Raw genomic sequence first — 19,831 nt, 5'->3', positions numbered from 1 at the left:
GCGAGTTGTATGGGTGTAGGCTGTGTATGCGTACGCCTGTATTCGGGTTGTGTACGTGTTAAACGATTATGTCTGTGGCATGCCTATATCCGTATGTGTGTTTGTGGTATAATGTATGTGTTGTGAGTCCGTACATCGATCACCCTCGATGGACTCTGGTTCTGACCCCACCCTTTTCCATCCCAACCAGTGTCCTATGTGATATACAGTCCACTCCGTCGGAAAAATGCATATAAAATGTCCCTGGGTTCGTCATCGGTAGTAGCAGCCAGCCTCTCTGTCTGTCTTTCTCAATCTCTCTCTGGGTCGGAATTTAGCTCAGTCGGTTGAGCGCTCGCTTGAGGTGCTTGCGTCGCACGATCGAACAACCTCAGTGGATCCCGTTCAACTGACTGGGTATTTTTTCTCGTTCCAGCCAGTGCACCACAACTGGACAAAGGCCGTGGTATGTGCTTTCCTGTCTGTCGGAAAGTTCATATAAAAGATCCCTTGCTGCATTAAGAAAATGTCGCAGGTTTCCTCTATTGACTACGAGTCAGAATTACCAAATGTTTGACATCCAATAGCCATGATTAATAATCATTGCGCTCTAGAGGTGTCGTTAAACAAACAAAAAACCCAAACCCCCCTACCCCCAAAAAACAACAACAACAACAACAAAAACCCCCACAATCTCTCTCTAGTGTAGTACTAGGCCTACAATGTGCTGATGTGTCATTAAAAGAAATTTGTTTAATATTTAATATTCTCTGTATTTTCTCTCTTGTCATAAGCCATAATATCTCAAGCGAGACCCCAGCCATTAAACTACAAACCTCCCCTTGTTTACTAGACCTGCGGGGTGCATTTCAAAGAGTGTGTGGGGTGGGGGGGGGGGGGGGGGGTACGGACTGTGGGTGCGACATTTGAGGGTCCAAATGTATTTTGAATTTGAAGTGTTCAAATACAGCATTCCCAGCTTTCAGAGCTAAATAAATGAAGAAAGTGGAAAGTGGGTTACGGGTAGCCCCGAGTACTCGGACTGTCAGAGAGCGTTACAAGAACGCCATAAGCTTCCAAATGTCCGTCTAGCTCTCTGATAGTCGGGGCCGGATTTAGACCTTGGGGCCCCGGGGCACTTCAGGTTCGGGGGCTCCATTAACAAAAATTAAATTGCAATGGGGGGGGGGGGGGCGGCACCCGGGGCCCCCAGTCTTTCTTTTTCTGATGCCCCCCCACCCCACTTTGTTAATTATTTTAAAAATTAAATTAAATTTTATAATTATTACATTTTTTTATAAAGGAAGCCGGGGGGGGGGGGGGGGGCAATTGCCCCTTTGCCCCCTAATAAATCCGACACTGCTGACAGTCAAGAGTACTCGGGCTAGGGAAAGGGATGTCCCACCCCGTGACCCCTATGGTTAGGGGCAGATATGCAGGACATTTCTGGATTATGGTGCAACGTCAAAAAAAGAAGAAAAAAGCCATCTACAATATTCAAAAGCGCATTAACATAGATGGGGCGTAGCCAGCATGAGGCAGTGGAAGCGCTTGCCTCGTCTGGATTTTCCCCGAACCCCACGCCGCAACGCTAAGGGTCTGCAGCGCGCCCCCCCCCCCCCCCCCCAGCGTCTGGGTTTTCCTCGGTATTTTTTCCTCTCTGGCTACGCCCCAGCATAGAAAAACATGTCGATCAAGTATTACTTGTTCTCCACAAAACAAATTAATGTATTGTATCAATCTACTAAAGACTGCGTTTTTTCAAGGCACTTCAAATTTCGATGGAGCGCACACTCCCCTTGAATCCACACCTGCTAATAACCAAGGCATAAAACTTATATCTCAACTACTGTTTGTAACATAAAACAGAACGTTACCTTATTTCTGTTTGATGTTAAGTTGAAGTTCAAGACTGTGACAATTGTGTTATGAACATACAATCAATGAATACGGAAGAAGCGAAAGTAAAAGTAGGTCATAGCATAATTGTGGCTAATCGTAACAAGTTCTAAGAAAACAATGCCGTAATCCGACATATATGACGGGCCTTGGTGGCGTCGTGGTTAGGCCATCGGTCTACAGGCTGGTAGGTACTGGGTTCGGATCCCAGTCGAGGCATGGGATTTTTAATCCAGATACCGACTCCAAACCCTAAGTGAGTGCTCCAACGTAATCCGACATAATTAGAGTTCAGCTAGACCGAGCAGGAAACGTTCGTAGACAGGTTGTTTGCTAGTCATTCCGTACGTAATTTGGCTGTTTCGTACCAGTCATTTTTTACTATAATCATGTTGTACCGTGGTAATTTCATACCACAACATATATGTATGTATGTATGTATATATGTATATATGTATATATATATATATATATATATATATATATATATATATATACATGTATATATATATGCCGTATATATGTGTATGTATGTATGTATGTATATATATATATATATATATATATATATATACTCTTCAAAAGAAGAAACGCAAAACCACATTGTCGTAACATTTGGAGAATTGATTTAATTATTGAATGGTGAGTCCGATAATTACCAAATGTTGCAGGATTGTTCACAATTCACTCTAGTCCATTGTGAGTAAGTGATAGGACACACCACCAAGGTCAAGGTCATCTGGAGTCAATACCGGGTGTGGCCTCCGCGTGTGTTGACAACTGCCTGGCACCGCCTGCCCATTGAAGCAACCAGAGTACGGATGACGTCCCGGGGGATGGTGGCCCACTCGGCCTGCAAGGCTGCTGCCAGCTCGGGCAGGGTCTGGGGCTGTGGTTGTCGCTGTCGGAGGCGTCGGTCCAACTCGTCCCATAGATGCTCAATTGGGTTCAAATCCGGTGATATCGATGGCCAAGGAAGGACATTAATGTTGTTGTTCTGTAGGAAAGTCGTTGTGAGACGTGCTGTGTGAGGCCTGGCGTTGTCATGTTGGAACACTGCGTTGGCGTTGGCCATAACTGGAACGATGTGTGGCCGGAGGATCTGGTCAATGTAGCCCTGTGCATTCAGGTTGCCCTGCACGTGGACCAGGTCAGTTCTGCCAGTGTGTGAGATGGCTGCCCACACCATGACACTACCCCCGCCGAATCTGTCCACTTCCTGCACGCAGTTTGCCGCATAACGTTCACCACGACGCCTATACACGCGACATCTTCCATCATGACGTCGGAGCAGAAATCGGGACTCGTCACTGAACCACACCTGTCTCCATCGCAGTTGAGGCCATTGTCGATGAATCTGGCACCACTGCAGTCGGAGTCGACGGTGTTGTGGTGTTAAGATGACACCTCGAACTGGACGTCTGGCACGAATTCCTACCTCACGTAGGCGGTTCCGTACGGTCTGGTCGGATATCCTGAGCAAACCTGGTATTGCTGCGGCTGTGGAGGTGGCAGTAGTCAATCGTTCCCGAAGGTGGCGTACCCGGATGTAGCGGTCCTGCCCGGGGTAGTGACCCGTGGTCGACCGGATCTAGGGAGGTCACGTGTTGATCCATGTTGCTGGTAACGGTCCCACAGTCTGGAGATGGTGCTTGGGGACACATGGAATGCCCTGGCAACGGCCGTTCTGGATTCGCCTGCGTCTAGTCGGCCGATGGCATTGTTTCTCTGCGGTTCACTGAGACGTGGCATGTCCTGGATTGTCAACTGTCGGCCAGATACAGAGGCCAGGCAAGCGAACACCCTGCACTTTTATACTGTCGGTGTTCATGTTGCACGTGCAGACAACGCACGTGCAGTGGTGACATGGTTTGCACGTGGCTGCGTTTTTGCGAATATTCACATTTTGGAACTTTATTGTACAGTAGCTGCGTTTTATCGAATGTAACCGTGGGAATGTGTTTGGGACATACAATGACCTTATAACCCATTTGTACCCTTTTGCGTTTCTTTTTTTGAAGAGTATATATATACATACATATTGAGAGAGGAAACCTGCTGTCACTTCATGGGCTACTCTTTTCGATTAGCAGCAAGGGATCTTTTATATGCACCATCCCACAGACAGGATAGCACAAACCACGGCCTTTGTTATACCAGTTGTGGAGCACTGGCTGGAACGAGAAATAGCTCAATGGGCCCATTGACAAGGATCGAATTGAAACTGACCGTCAATCAAGCGAACGCTTTACCACTGGGCTACGTCTCGCCCCTACATATGGTTGAGGACTATACAATATAGAAGAAAGCCGCTGTCACCACTTTTTTATTAGCAGCAAGGGATCTCTAATATGCACCATCCCACAGACAGTATAGTGCATATCAGGACCTTTGTTACACCAGTTGTGGAGCACTGGCCAAAATTATTTGGAGACCAAATCGAGTTTGGGCTACTTGTAATTAAGATGATGAGAAACCCTGATATTCTGAACACTAAAATATATTTAATAAGTAATTTTAATTGTTAGAAGATATTATTAGTAGCAAACGTCTTACAATGCAGCAAACTCGGGTACAATAGCTATTAAAAAATCCAATAATTATTTTCTTTTTCATTCATATGCATTGTTATAAAAATCCATGTGTGAAATTATAAACCAAATTTCATTGATCTAGAACGTATAGTTTGTGAAAAACAGAGCTAAATGCAAAACTTTAAACTTGAGCTAAACTTAAAGTAATACATGTACAACTATTTCTTGTCTTTTTACTTCACTGAAGTGAGACAAAGATTAATCTTCTGCGGATTGATATTTCTATTATCTGAACTTGTCGTATTTATAGGCCTAGGGTGGACAAGAGGTTACTGAGGGGTGGGGTAATTATATATTGTATAAAACAACAAGACAACACATTTTTCAATCCTTCAGTGACATTTACTAAAAAAGATAATATTGTGATAAAAGTGACACATACAAAATATGTGATCAACAACAATGAATATTAATCATCAAAATTCAGTCAAAAAAGGTCAATATTTATGAAGAGTAAAATGTATAGTCACTTGTCATCCCTGCTATCAAAAACAGCTTGAAAAACAACTATCTTTCTATAAAGGGCACATTTTTACACTTTTACACAAACATAACCCCAACTTTAACAATGATTTGACATAAGACAAGATTGCAGTTTTAAACTGCAGCGGTTGCCTAAACATCAATTTCATTGCACTGCATCATGTTTGACATACCATAGATTCTGAAAATTGTATACTAATATACAGTCCATTGATAATCAAAGCTTTAATCAAATAAAGAAAAACAATCCTACCATTTACATAAAAAGTGCCTCAATTTGATAGAATTTCTTTGCTCACTGGGAAGAAAGTTCGTTTACACTGACATAATTTCTTTCTTTATTCTTAAGACAGACTGTTTAATACGAAAACAACAACAACAAAATCCCCCAAACAACATTGCTCATGATAATGCAATTTTAACATGATTATTGATCAAAACATTCATAAATTTCAACTGTAGATGTAACAGATTCAATTACTGGTTGCAATGTTCAGTTTTCCAACAGTAAATATAACAGGTTCTGTCACTGGTAGAAAATGTCAGCTTTTCAACAGGAAATATAACAGATTCTGTCATTAGTAGAAAATGTCAGCTTTCAACAGGAAATATAACAGATTCTGTCATTCAGTAGAAAATGTCAGCTTTTCAACAGGAAATATAACAGATTCTGTCATTGGTAGAAAATGTCAGCTTTTCAAACAGTAGACATGATAGCAGATTTAATCACCGGTTGCCATGATGAGCTTTTCAACAGATGATGTAACAGATTCATTGATTGGTTGAAATGTTCGAAGTTAATGCAACAGCTTCACTCATTGACTGCTTGATAAACAGACGGAGCTTTAACAGGAATTTTCAAGCTTTCAAGTAATTTGCATGATGTTTGATGTGGTCTTCCATGAAAGTAGCAATGAAGAAATAGCTGTGATCATAACCCTAGAAATAAAAATAAAACAAACATATTAGCTAATTATTGCTTTGCTACGAATCTTTAATATGAATAATGTACTTTGTTAACAACACTATCATTACTGAAAAGCATCAGCTATTGTATATTGAACAATTGATCATCAAAATGTGTACATGTATATAGAGAATACTACATGAGCTGCCGTTAGATACCGTTTATCTTACGAGTTGTTTAAAAATGTATCAAACAAACAAAAGCAAGAAAGATACATGTATGTTTTTAAACAAGTCGTAAGATAAATGGTATCTAAGGGACACAAAATTAGTGTTCTATTTCTTACATATCTTCAGAAGTTTTAAAATAAATTTAAAAGCCATTTTCCAGTAAAACCTATGTACGACCCTAGTGCTTATAGTTCACTTGTGTGTCACACCACAAGTCAATTTCAGGTTAACTTGTACGTCACACCTAGTGATCGATTTCTACCATACTTTTTCATTGGATGGTTGGCATTGGTGACCTGGTCATCACCTAGGTGCAGCCAGTCATATGTCTAAGTATGTGTTATTAAAAAAAAAAAAAAAAATGTTCTCACCAACGGGTGTGTAAGGAAATGATTTATGCAATAACTGACAAAACAATTTAATTTGTTTCCATGTAACGACTTGTTTGAACTGTGTTTTTGTTTTGTTTTAACAATGCTTGTTTAACCAAATAAAGAGTTTGGTAATGTTAATCACATTTCATTTCCAGGTGATGCTTCCCGCTGAATACTGAACACCGGTGGAAAAAACCCATGACACATTGGGTATCAAATTTGCACCATTTAATATCCTTCCTACCTAAAGTCAAAACATTTATATCCCCTATCCATACCGTATTATTTTCTAGGTTAGAGTGTTAGTGTTGGTCAGTCTAAAAATTTACATGTCACAAAAAACAAAACCTGTCACAATGTTAATCTATAATCTGTCCTATCCCCTTAGAAAAATGTTTTTGTAAATAATTTCAGTTTTGTTACTTAAGAAGAAAAGTAAAAGTGTTTTGAAAATAAAAATACAAAATCTATTTTTTGTGTCCAATTTAGAAAACAATAGGCTCAGATATAAATAACTTGTATTAAATTACACAGGCTAAAAAAACAAAGGCGCCTTTGATGTTACCAGTAATGGTGCACATGGCTGGAACTGAGAAATCAACTGCCCAATGGGCCCACTGATGGGGAATTCGATACCACAGAAAATCGCACATCGAGCAACACGCTGAACCACTGGGTTACATCCCAACCCAAATTTATAATAAGGCAGAAGAGAAAGAAATGTCTGTTCAGCATATTACTCTCTCTTTTGAAGCGAAAAAGCCCCCCAACTTTTGTATGCACCTTTTACAGCAGTCATTACTATTTTTGGTTCAGTACTTGCATGAACGAGAAAAACAATTTATGGTCAATTCTTAATCGAACAACTGATTAAGATAAGCGCTGAAAGAGTATGCTCATCCCTCGTGTTTCCTACATATGACAGAAAAGAATTCTCACTGCAGGCAGTCACCAACTTATCATTAAGCAGCTGAATTGTCAGCCAGAAAATTGTCCGCACTTCCCTGGTACTCTACGGTAGAAAATGATAAATAATACGGTAGAAAATGATAAACCATGTCTGTAGAAAATGGTAAACACATAGAAAATAGTAAATATGGTAGAAAAAGAAAAATGTCTCTCGGCATTACAGTCAGAAAATTGTAAATTCATATAAGGCAGAAAAGAAAGAAATGTCTGTCGGTAAACTCTTAGTATGAAAATGGTAAACACATGGTAGAAAAGAAAGAACCCAAATGTGGTAATGAAGATAAATGTTCTGAGCCTAGCAAATGACAAAAGTCGAAACTATAGACACAGTCAACGCCATTTCATAAACTTGGATTACCCAAAAAACAATTTCTGTCACAGTTAAAGGGACCATCCTTAGTTTGTTGCATTGTAAGATGTTTGATTCGACATGATAACTTTTTCTCACTGCAGGGTATATATATTTTGGCGAATGCTGTTACCGAGCCAGGAAATTGTCCCTTTGACTCGAAAAAACAAAGAGTGGAGTGAGACCTGTTTGTCATAAGTAGAATCTCGTACCCACATGGTTTTAGACTAATTGTAAACATATGGTAGAAAATGGTACCCTCTAGTAGAATTGGTAAAGATGCAGTTAAAAATTGGGGTCAAAGACACCCCACCCAAAATCCCAAACATATGTAAAATGGTAAACACATTGTTAAAATGGCGTTAAAATAGTATTGAAAATGTTATGCATAAAGTTTAGAAAATGGTACCAATTAGTAGTATTACATTGTAAGTATACAGTAGAAAATGGTAATGATATAGTTTACATGGCGACACATGGTAGAAAAGAGTACATAGTGTTAATGAAGATAAATGTTGTGAGCCTAGCAATGTTGAAGGAAACTATTACTGCTGGGGTTAGATTTCTTTCTTGTAGGTAACCTATGAAACAAGATATGTGTGATTGGTCTGTTTACCATGGACACTGGACATTGGCAGTGACATTTCGGTGTAGCAGGATATTATAGAGCATTCTATCTGATGGTGGATTGGTGGTGGCCGGACACATTTATCTCTACGTTGGTAACCCTCGTTGGAGATAGGTAAATGTAAGCTATAATGGCTTAGGTAGGTGCACCCCACCTCTCGTTGGTGGACATTCGGAAGGGATGTGTATGTGGGCATTCTCGTTTTTTTTTTTTTAAAAAACCCAAAAATTTTTTGGGGAAAAAAGGGTTTAAAATTTTGGGGGAAAAAATTTTTAAAACCTTTAGGGCCCCCCAAATTTGGGGGAAAAAAAGGGAAGTTTTTTGGGGCCCTTGGGGGGTTTTTTAAAAAAAAAAGGGGGGGGGGGGGGGGGGGGGTTTTTTGGGGAAACCCCCGGGGGGTTGCCTTTCCCGGGGCCAAAAAGGGTTCCCTTTTCCTAAAGGGCCCCATTTTTGGGGTTTTTTTTAAATTTAATTTTTAAAAAAAAAACCCCTTTTTTTTTAAATTTTTTTTTAAAAATTTTCCCTTTGAAATTTTTTTTAGGGAAAATATTTTTAAATTTTTTATTTAAAAAATTACTTTTTTACTTTTTTTTTTTCCTTCCCTTTTTTAAAAAATTGTTTTATTTTGGGTAAAAATTTAAAGGTTCCCAAAATTTAAAATTACCGGAAATTTAAATTTTAAAAATATTTTAAATTTTAAATTTAAAAAAAGGTTTTAAAATTTTTTAAAATATTTTAAATTTAAAATATTTAAAATTTTTTTTTTGGTACCAATTTTCCAATTTACCAAAATTTTAAAATTTACTTTTTTTTACCAATTTTAACCCTTTAAAATTTTACCAAAAATTTTTTTTTAAAGGGTTTTAAAAATTTTCCCAAAAATTTTTTTTTTGGGGTTTTAAAAAAATTTTCCCAAAGTTCCTTTTTAAAAAAATTTTAAAAAAATTTTTTTAAAAAATTTTTTTTTTTAAAATTTTTCCCAAAATTTTTTTTAAAATTTAAACCAATTTTTAAAAAAAATTTTAAAATTTTTTTAAAAAATTTTTTGGTTTTCCACAAACCAAACTTTTTAAATTTTTTAAACCCAAAAATTTTTTTTTTAAAATTTTAAATATTTCCCAAAAAAAAATTTAAATTTTTCCAAATTTTAATTTTATTTTTCCAAAGTTACAAAATTTTTTAACCTTTTTCCAAAATTTAAAATTTTAAATTGGGAAAAAATTTGGTTTTTTTAAAAAAAATTTTTTTTTTTTAAAACCAAATTTTCCCAAAAAAAATTTGGTTTTTTTCCAAAGGAAAAATTTTTTACCCCAAAAAAACAAATTTTTTAAATTTCCAATACTTTTGGGGTTTTTTTTTAAAATTTTTTTTTTCCAAAAAAATTTTTTTAAAAATTTAAATTTTCAAAAATTTTTTCCAAATTTTTAAAAATTTGGTTTTTTTAAAAAAAAAATTTTTCCCAAAAATTTAAACCCCCCTTTTTAAAAATTTTTTTCCCAAAAAAATTTCAACCAAACCCAAATTTTTAAAATTCCAAGGGTTAAAAAAATTTATTTTAAAAAAACCCACAAAATTTAAAATTTTAAAAGGTTTTTAAAAAAATTTTGGGTTTCCAAGTTTCCCAATTTTTTAATTCCAAAATTTCCAATTTCACCAAATTTTTAAAATTTAAATTTTTAAAAAAAATTTTTAAATTTTTTAAAAAAAAAAAAATTTTTTTTTTTTAATTGGAAAAATTTTTTTTTTTAAAAACCCAAAAACCAAAATTTTCCAAAACCCAAATTTTTAAAAAATTTTTAAAAACAAAATTTTAATTTTCCAAATTAAAATTTTAAACCCAAATTTTTAAAATTTTAAATTAAATTTTTCCAAAGGTTTTAAATTCCAAAAATTCCTTTTACAAAAACCCAAAATTTTTTAAAAAATTTTTCCAAAACCAAATTTTCCAAAGGGCCCAAAAAAAAAACCCAAATTTTAAAATTTCCCAAAGGTTTAAAAAAAAAAAAATTTTTAAAATTTCCCCCATTTAAATTTTTTTCCCAAAGGGGAAAAAAATTTTTAAAGAAAATTTTTCCCAAATTATTTGGGTTTTTTAAAATTAAACCAAATTTTTTAAATTTCCAAGGGGAAAAAAAAAGGGGAAAAATTTAAATTGCCCCAAAAATTTGGAAGGGCCCGGGGGGAAAAAACCCCAAAAAGGGGAAAAAACCGGGCTTCCCCCCCCCTTTTCTTTTTTTAAAGGGTTTTTTTTCCCTTCCCAACAACCAGGGGTTTAAATACCAACCCTTTTTGGGGGAAGGGAATGGCCCCAAAAAAAAGGGCCCCCCGGGGTTTCCCCCCTTTCCCCCAAAAACCCCCCCCCCAAAAAAAGGGGGGGCCAGGTTTTTTTCCCCAAAAAAAAAAATAAATTTAAAAATAAACAAATTTAAAAATTTTTGGGGGGGGAAAAAGCCCCCAAATTTTTAAACCACGGGTTACCCCCCCCCCAAAGGGGAAAATTTTTTTTTTAACCGGGTTTTAACCATACCCCTTTTTAAAAGGGAAAGGGCCCTTGGAAAAGGGAAAAACCCCCTTTTAAAGAAATTCCCGGAAAAACCCCCAAAAAAGGCTTTGGGTTTACCCCCCCCCAAAAAAAAATTTTTTCAAAAAATTTAAAAAATTTTTAAAAAAAGGAATTTTAATAAAAAAAAATTTAAAAGAAAAAAAAAAAAAATTTTTAAAATTTAAAAGGGGAAAAAAAATTAAAAAAGGGTTTTTATTTCCGGAAAAATTTTTTTTTAATTTAAAAAACCCCCCTTTTTAAAAAAATTTAAAAAATTTTTTCCCAAAAATTTTTTTCCCCCCTTTTTTTTTAAAAAAAAATTTTTTTTTAAAACCAGGAAAAAAATTTTTTTTAAAATTTTTTTTAAAAAAAAATAAAAAAGGGAATTTAAGAAAAAAAAAAAAAAGGGCCCCCTTTTTAATTACTTTTTAAAAAAAATTTTTGGGGGCCCCCAAAAAAAAAGGTTGAAAAAAATTTTTTTTTTGGGTTTTTTTAAAAAGGGCCTTTTAATTAACCTCCCCGGGGGAAAAATTTGGTTTTTTAAGTCTTGGGGGCCCGGAAGGGAAAAACCCCCCCAAAAAAAACCCCCTTTTGGGGAAAAAAAGGGGGGGTTTTTGGGGGAAAAAAAAAAAGGGGCTGGGAAAACCAAGGGGTTTCCCTTGGGAAAAAGGGTTTTAAACCCGAAAAAGGGCCCCTTTTTTTTGGGGAGGGGTTTTTTAAAAGGGGGGGGGGAGGGGGAAAAAGGGGAAAGGGGGGGAAAGGGGAAAAATTTTTAAAAATTTTTTTTGGTTTTTTTTGGGTTTTTTTTTTAAAAAAAAAAATTTTCCCCCCCCCCCCCCCCCGGGGCCCTTAAAGGGGGAAAAACAAGCTTGGTGCTGAATGTGTAAAAAAAAAAAAAGGGGGGGCCCCCTTAAAAATATTTTTTAAAATTTAAAACCCCCGGGGCCCCCGGGGAAAAAAATTGGAATTTTAAAAAAGGGCCTAAAATTTTTTTTAAAAAATTTTTTTTAAAAAACCAATTTTTTAAAATTTTTCCTTTATTTTAAAAATTGGAAAAAAAGGGCCCCCGGGGAAAAAAATTTAAAAAAAAAAAAAAAAAAAAGAATGAATAAATGAAAAAAAAAAAAAAAAAAAAAAAATTTTTAAAACCAAAAAGAAAAAAATTGGGAAAAAAGGGAAAAAAAAAGGAAAAAAAAGGAAAAAAACAACCCCCCAAAAAATTTTTTTTGGGGGGGAAAAAAGTTCACCCCCAAACCTTTTGGTTTTTTGGGGGGAAGCCCGGAAAGCCTTTCCCCCGGGGGGGAAAAAAAAAACCCCCAAAAACCCCTGGGTTTTTAAATTTCCCCCCCGACCCCCTTTCCTGGGGGGCCCCCCCACCAAAAAAAAAAAAATTCCAATTTAAAAGGTTTTTTTGGGGTTAAAAAAAAAAAAAATTTTTGGGGAAAAAAAAATTTTTTTTCCCCCCAAAAAAAAAAAAAAATTTGGGAAAACAGGGGGAAAAAAAAAATGTTTTCCCCGGGCCCCAATAAATTTTTCCTTTAGGGAAAAAAATTTTAAAAAAGGGGGCGGGAAAGGGGGTAAAGCACTTCCCCCGGGTTGGCCCTTTTTTCCTTTCCCCCCCAAACCCCAATTAAAAAATTTAATTAACCCTTTTGGGGGGGGGAAACCCGGGGTTTCCCCGGGGTTTCCAAAGGAAAGGACGGAAAAAAAAAAAATTTTAAAAAAAGGGGTTTAAAGGGAAAACCCCCCAACCCCTTTTGGGGTTTTTTAAAAAAGGGGGTCCCCCAAAAAAACCCAAATTCCCCGGGGGGTTTCCCCGGGGGGGGGGCCCCCCCTTCCGGGGGAAAAAGGTAAATAAAGGGGGGAAAAAAAAAAACCCCAAACAAGGGTCCCTTTAAATTTTGGAAACCCGGAACCCCTTTTGGGGGGTTTTTCCCCCCCAAATTTTAAAAAAAAACCCCAAAAAAAAAAATTTTAAATTTTGGCCAAAGGCCCTTTGTTTGGGTTTTGGGAAAGGAACCAAGGGGCCCCCCAAAAAAAAAAAAAATTAAAAATTTTTCCCAAAAAAAGGGAAATGGAAAAAAAACCAATTTTTTCCCATTTAAAAATTTTTTTAAAAAATTTTTTAATCCCCCTCCCGGGGCCCCCCCCAAAAAATTTTTAAAAAATTAAAAAAAATTTTTTTTTTTTCCCCAAAGGGGGTTTTTTTTTAATAATTGGGGGTTTAAATTTAAAAACCAAAAAAAGGGGGCTTTGGGAAAACCTTTTTTGGGAAAAGGTATTTTTTAAAAGGGAAACCCCCGGGGTTTCAAAGGTTTTTGGATTTGGGGGGTTTTTGGGCCCTTTCCCCCCCCCCAAAAAAACCCCCCTTTTAAAGGGGGAAAAAAAAAAAAAAGGGAAAAGGTTTAAACCCCCCAAAAAAAAAATTTATTTCCCCAACCCCCCCCCCCCCCCCCCCCCGGGGGGGAAAATTTTTTTTTTTTTGGGGCCCGGGAATTTCCCCCCTTTTCCCATTGGGTTTTAAATTTGGGGGGTTTTGGGCTTGGGGGGGAAAAAACCCCCTTTTAAAGAAAAAATTTTGGGGGGCGCCAAAACCCCCAACCCTTATTTAATTTTTAAAAAACCTTTTAAACTTTAAAAAAAATTAACAACCCTTTTCCCAATTTTAAATTTAACCGGGAAAATTTTTCCCGGTTAAAAAACCCAAAAAAAAAAGGAAAAATTTTAAATTTAAAATTTTAAAAATTTTAAAACCTTTTTTAAAAAAATTTAAAAAACCTTTTTTTTTCCCCCAAAAAAATTCCCCAACCCGAAAAGGAAACCCCCCCCTTTTTTCCTTTAATGAAAAATTTTTTTTTTTTTTTTGGTTGGTTTTAATAAATTTTTTAAAAACCCCTTTTAAAAAAAAAAAAAAAAATTTCCCCCCCCAAAAAATTAAAGGTTAAAAAATTTTTTTGAAAAGGGAAAAATTTTTTTAAAATTTTTTAAAAAACAATTTTTAAAAACCCCCAAAAATTTAAAGCCAAACCAAAAATTTTAAAAAATTTTTTTGGGGAAAGGAAAAAGGGGAAAAAAGACGGGGGGGGTTTTTTTTTAAATTTTAAAATTTTTTTCCCCCCCCCCCCGGGGAAAAAAATTAAAATTTTTTTTTTTTAAAAAAATGGAAGCGCCATAAATCAATTGCCGCTACGCCTTGATTTGAAGTGCTTTAGAAAAACTATTTTCACAAGTATGAGCGTGGCAGTCGACTACCTCTTGCATACAACTTGTGTACCTGTATATCAAGCACACCTAATCACTATGACAGGTAAAACACTTCCTAAATACCTAACAATGGACCAGTCGTCTGCTCACAACTGGTGTTTAGTAATTTTACCACATCTACTGGGACTGCTAATCAGTCAGGAAGGCGCTTACGCGTAACGGGATTCCCGTGCCGAGCAATCAAGCTTCAAGGCCGATTAAAGAAGATGCCCATTGACAGAATCAACTGTACCATTTAACTGAATAAACGATAGGTGAAGCACTTTTTAAAAGTACAGTTAAGTTGGCAATTAATCATTTCTATTCTACAATCCCCTTCCCAAACCTCCCACACACTGAAAACATCCAAGGCTCGCGCTGTTGGTAACCAAATTAGACATTGGCTAATTAAAAATTATTTTTAAGAAAATGGCTAATAAAATTTGTAAGTGGCTAAAATTTTGGCTAAACCATTTTCTATCTTCTGATGTGAACAAACGGTTACATAATCTATCCAACAGCTCAAACATAATAATAATACCAAATATTCAATTTGCGTAATAGCGATCTCGCGACCAGTAACGAGAAAATCCAGAATACAGCGTAGGCGTTATGATGTTTGTTTATTTTAATAATCACTGTTATTAATTTTAACGGCATGCATTCGACATGTATGACAGCAATATGACGGTAATTCAATGTCTGGAAGATCTGTAACTTGTTATTTTAACTTTGTAAAGTCTTTGAACCAAAGTAATAAAAACAAACCGACAATGTGTGTCAATTTGAATACACATGCCAGTTAAGGGCCGAAAGACATGTAGGCTACCCAAGAGCTGAATTCAGCCAGATCGAGCGAAAACAAAACATTCGCTACACTGGTTTGTGAGCTTCACGTTAAACCAAATGGACATGATGGACACCAATCAAATAGATTGCAAACGTCAGGAAGAACGTTCGTTGGCTGAACCGAGAACAGCTCTCGACGCGAATATACATCGCGCTTCAGAGTCAGCTGACACCCACGTGTCAAGAGGCTTCGTTGTAGACACTGAACAATACGATTACACAGAAGTAAATCTTGATGTAAATTTGTAGAATAACAATAGTTGTTTCCATCAATGAATACCTAACGGCAGTTTCATTTATTTCCTTTGTCTTTGTTAATTTTGTACCTATGGTCGAGAGATTGCGATCGTGGGAAATGAACATGCAGTATTTATACAAATTGCAGTTAAACATACACTGAATTAGTTTACAATAATCCTATTTGTTAGATAATGTTAGATATATATTTGTAAGACTGTGAGGTGACATTTAATAAGTTAGCTGGATTTTAAAAATACCGTAAATTTTAATTTTATTAACGGGTTTTTTATGTTTATTTATTTATTTTTATTTTTTATAAATGGAATATACTGTGAAGTCGGCATTCTTAGCCTAGGTATTTTACAAGCAGAAATCACAAGAAGCATTTAACACGACGCTGAAATCAACAGCAACAACATGGCACAAATTATGAAATTGTTGGGGGTGGGGAATTGATGGGTTACTTTAAAAAAAGTTTTTTAAAAAGAGCATGATTAGCAGGATTGAAGGCAAACACTTAACTGTTTCAACCCACTACCCCACTTATTTTGGCTTGATTTGTGTTATGCTGATGCTAAAAATGTAAGCGCCTTAAAAAAACTCCTGGGGAAAGGCCTGAATTGGGATGGGAAAACCCCCAGCTGGTAACTGTTCCTGAGTTCCATCACACCATAAGTGTGACAGTGTGCTCTACCACACTTATTGAAACAAGATCTGAATTAAGTTTACTGAATGCCAAACTGAAATGCACAATAAAGATTATAAATTGGGGAACATTTTGTTTTCAAAATCTTGATTAGCGATATTTCTAGTCTATTGAAAATTGATTAGGCCAAAAAAAAGAAGAAGTTTGTTTCAGGTAACATGGCCAAAAAAAGTAAGGTAGGTAGGTAGGATTTTTTATATTTTTTTTTATTTATAGTTCAATGGTTACCCTACCTTAAATATGTTTGCCAGAGAAAAACTCAGTCTCAAGATGAAAGACATGAAGGCAAGCTGTCTGAAAAATCTTAGTTTACTCTTTGCAGCCAGAGAGAAATAAAAACAATTTCACTGTCAATGTCAGTTTTAAGTTTCACATGCCATTTTCAAAAGACAGGAAAAGAAAAAAAATTCAAACTCTTCCTTTTACCAATAAAAGTCAGTAGATGACTGCACAGAAACTTCACAGCTTTGTCCAGTTTTGTCAGAGGATGACTGCACAAATTTGTCCAAGTTGGTCAATAGATGTTTGCACAAAAAGTTCACAGATTTATCCAGTCAGTAGATGACTGCACAAAAACTTCACAGATTTGTCCAACTTGTATTGGAAATAATAAAACAATACTAATTTTGTGTGCAATTTACAAATCAATCGGCTTAGAAATGAATAACTTGTAGTAAATTTCATAGTAATAAAAAAGGCGTTCCTACTCCTAGCCCGAGTACTCTGACTGTAAGAGAGCTAGACGGACATTTGGACATAAATAATGAGAGCGTGTTTATGTTCAAATGTCCATCTAGCTCTCTTACAGTCAGAGTACTCGGGCTAAGGCGTTCCCTGTGGGACGGACTTATAGTTTTAATGTTTATTAGCCTATTGAACGGACCCATGCTAAAATCACCCAAATTAATTTATTCCCAATTAACTGAAACACTGAAATAAATGTGAACTGTTTAATGTTTGTGGTTATTCTTAAATATTCTGTTTATTTAATTATTACCCATGCTCAGCAGTTGATAGGCCCATCTACATCACTGGCGTAGGAAGCGGGGAAGGGGGTACTTTGTAGCAGCATCGATGGTTTATATATTAATTTTATACGTGTGTGTACCCACCCATCCCACTTTTTGGTATCTTCCTACAGGCTACACCCGTGTATATTAACAAATTCTGGGTACTAGGCCTAAGCAGTAGCCAACAACGAAAATTGTACCACGTCTTCTTCAAATGACCTTCACCTTTGCATGCGGAAAAAAACGCGATGACTTGTAGTTTGTGCATGTGGTATCGAGAAATCCTTGATTGTTTTGTTGAGATCGCACGTTGTTGTTTTTGGAAAATAAACCTACAATGTATGAGATGACTGGAGTTACGATAATATGATATATTTTCCTCTATAGGCCTACAGTATTTAGCAGTTTGTAATAAATGCTGTTTAATCGCCACACACGTTACCGTACTGTCATGCGATCTCGTGTGTCACCAATTACCGTGGTACCTAATAAGAGCACGTGTTATTAACAGTGTTCTACACTCGGTTTTATAACTTACTCTTCTTTGGCTAGTGGACAAACAAAATTTACTAGCCAAGCTTAAAATGTTACTCGCCACAGTGCGACACTACTCATTTTGTATCATTTATGAATGTGTTGTAAGTATCTGGATTTTTTTTGCCAAATTACTAAAATCAACGATGAGTTCCGAATTGTACCAACAATTAATACGGAATTCACAGTGATCAATCGGACAAATTCGTAAATAGTGAAATGTTCCGACTGCACAATGTCAACAAATTTCATTTGTTTTCGCTGCTAGGACTCTGAATGCACATGGCAAATAATTTAATACTTAGACGTTTTTGGAGATGGCGACGATAATAAATTCAGTCAGTCGCCACGACAACATTTTGGTCGCATTGGCGACCATTTTGGTCGCAACGTAGAACACTGGTTAATGATTCCAATTTCAAACAAATTAGTTATGCTCATATCCATTCAACGTCCAGGCATGTCTAGTCTGGGTCCAGTTTCTAACAACACCAGTAATTGAGTCCAGGGCACGGTGTAAGAAGGTGCCAAAAAGTGAGGTGGGGGTGTATAAAAACCATCGCTGCTGCCCCCCACGCACACACACCCCTCAACCTCCATTTAACACACACACTGACGTGTAAGAGTTATCCTACTTGAGTATTTCTGTCGTCTGCTTTTTCGATCCGCGACCACAACTTCTCTGTGCGCTTCCCCCCACCCCACCCCAGCAGAAAAAAAAAGGTTCAGGGTCAGTGGCAAAATATAGGGTCGGTCGGGTGACCGGAAACAAACAATTTTTTTGGGGGGGGGGGGGGGGGGGCCTTAGCAACTATGGTTTAATTTTCTAACATTGTGTAGTGATTTCTGAAACTTGCGCAGTGAATCGCGATGTGATATTGAATAAAATGTTCCTTGCAAATTCTGTGAAATGATAAACGGCATATCAGCCTGTAATTCTGAATATAGGGTTAATCCTTTCTTAAAAACTAAATTTAATGTTACAGATAAAAATTATATAAAATTTTACATTTATTTTCGTGTTCAGTATATATTATTTTATGACTGATGGTAGAGGCTCCATGTAGCATTTCGGGTACTTCTGTAATAAATAAATTTAAAAATAAAAAGCTCTGCACCTCCTTGGTAATGTAGGAATACATCCTGTAATTTTTCTTCCACTTGTCTTGAGTGGCATCAACATAAAAACCAGCTCCAGAACCAAAGTCGTAGCTGTCATCTTCACCCTCAATATTACAACCACCTGCAAAAAACAGTCATAGCTGTCATCTTCACCCTCAATATTACACCCACCTGCACAAAACAAAGTAAAAAAAACAGAGGAATATTTTGTTTACAAAACCTCTTTTGTATGCAGTTTCTCATATGAAGGAAGGAAATGTTTTAACGACACACTCAACACATTTTATTTTACAGTTATATGGCGTCAGACATATGGCTAAGGATGACATAGGTATTGAGAGAGGAAACCTGCTGTCGCCACTTCATGGGCTACTCTTTTTTCGATTAGCAGCCAGCAAAGAATCTTTTATATGCCCCATCCCACAGACAGGGTAGTGCATACCACCACTTTTGATATGCCAGTCGTGGTGAACTGGCTGGAACGAGAAATAGCCCAATGGGCCCACACGGGGATCGATCCCAGACTGACCACACATCGAACGAGTGCTTTTCCACTGGGCTATGTCTCGCCCTTTCCCATATGATGTACCAATCATGGACACTGGTTGAAACAGGAAAATAATTGTGTTCGTCAACTGAATATTAGGTGACCACGCTATGGGTGTGTTGCCAAGAACCCGAATCTACCTAGAAAAAAGGGTTGACCCAAATTGGGTTTTTTCCATATATAATTTGGGGAAGGGTATTTTTTATTGATATGTAGTTGAAATTAGTACATATATATAACATTTTATCTGGACATACAGGGGTCAAGGTAGATTTTTAAAAAACTTTAAAAACCTGACCTACCCTACCTAATTTATTTTTTAGCACATTCCCAGAAACTAAAAAAAAAATTTAGGCCGAAGATAACATAATGTAAAGTACATATACAGTCAAACCCGCTTATTTGCATACCCTCGGTGCTGCTCGATTTTGTGCAATTAACCGGGTTAGTCGATTAACCGATAGAGTACCGACTTTCACTTTGTAACAGCCATCCAACTACAAAGTGGCATGGGAGACAGTCTAGCATAATGCGGTACTTCATACCGGAACTATTACAGTTAACACATATCACATGCAGTTGGATATATATAAATGTAAAAATATATATCTATTGATATACATATA

General features: G+C 36.4%; 1 protein-coding gene across 3 annotated transcripts in view; it reads right to left on the bottom strand.

Annotated features, from left to right (window-relative positions):
* LOC121371002 (S-formylglutathione hydrolase-like) overlaps positions 1–19,831 on the bottom strand; it is a 199,906-nt gene that overhangs the window by 157,428 nt on the left and 22,647 nt on the right. For all 3 annotated transcript variants that reach the window (XM_041496610.1, XM_041496600.1, XM_041496618.1), the window contains exon 5: positions 18,655–18,779. In XM_041496610.1, coding sequence (XP_041352544.1) covers positions 18,655–18,779 — 125 coding nt within the window. The remainder of the gene's footprint in view (positions 1–18,654; positions 18,780–19,831) is intronic.

This window comes from Gigantopelta aegis, chromosome 1, assembly GCF_016097555.1.
Source record: "Gigantopelta aegis isolate Gae_Host chromosome 1, Gae_host_genome, whole genome shotgun sequence".
Classification (NCBI taxonomy): domain Eukaryota; kingdom Metazoa; phylum Mollusca; class Gastropoda; order Neomphalida; family Peltospiridae; genus Gigantopelta; species Gigantopelta aegis.
Note: the sequence above shows the minus strand (reverse complement) of the source record. Positions and strands in the feature narration are given on the sequence as shown.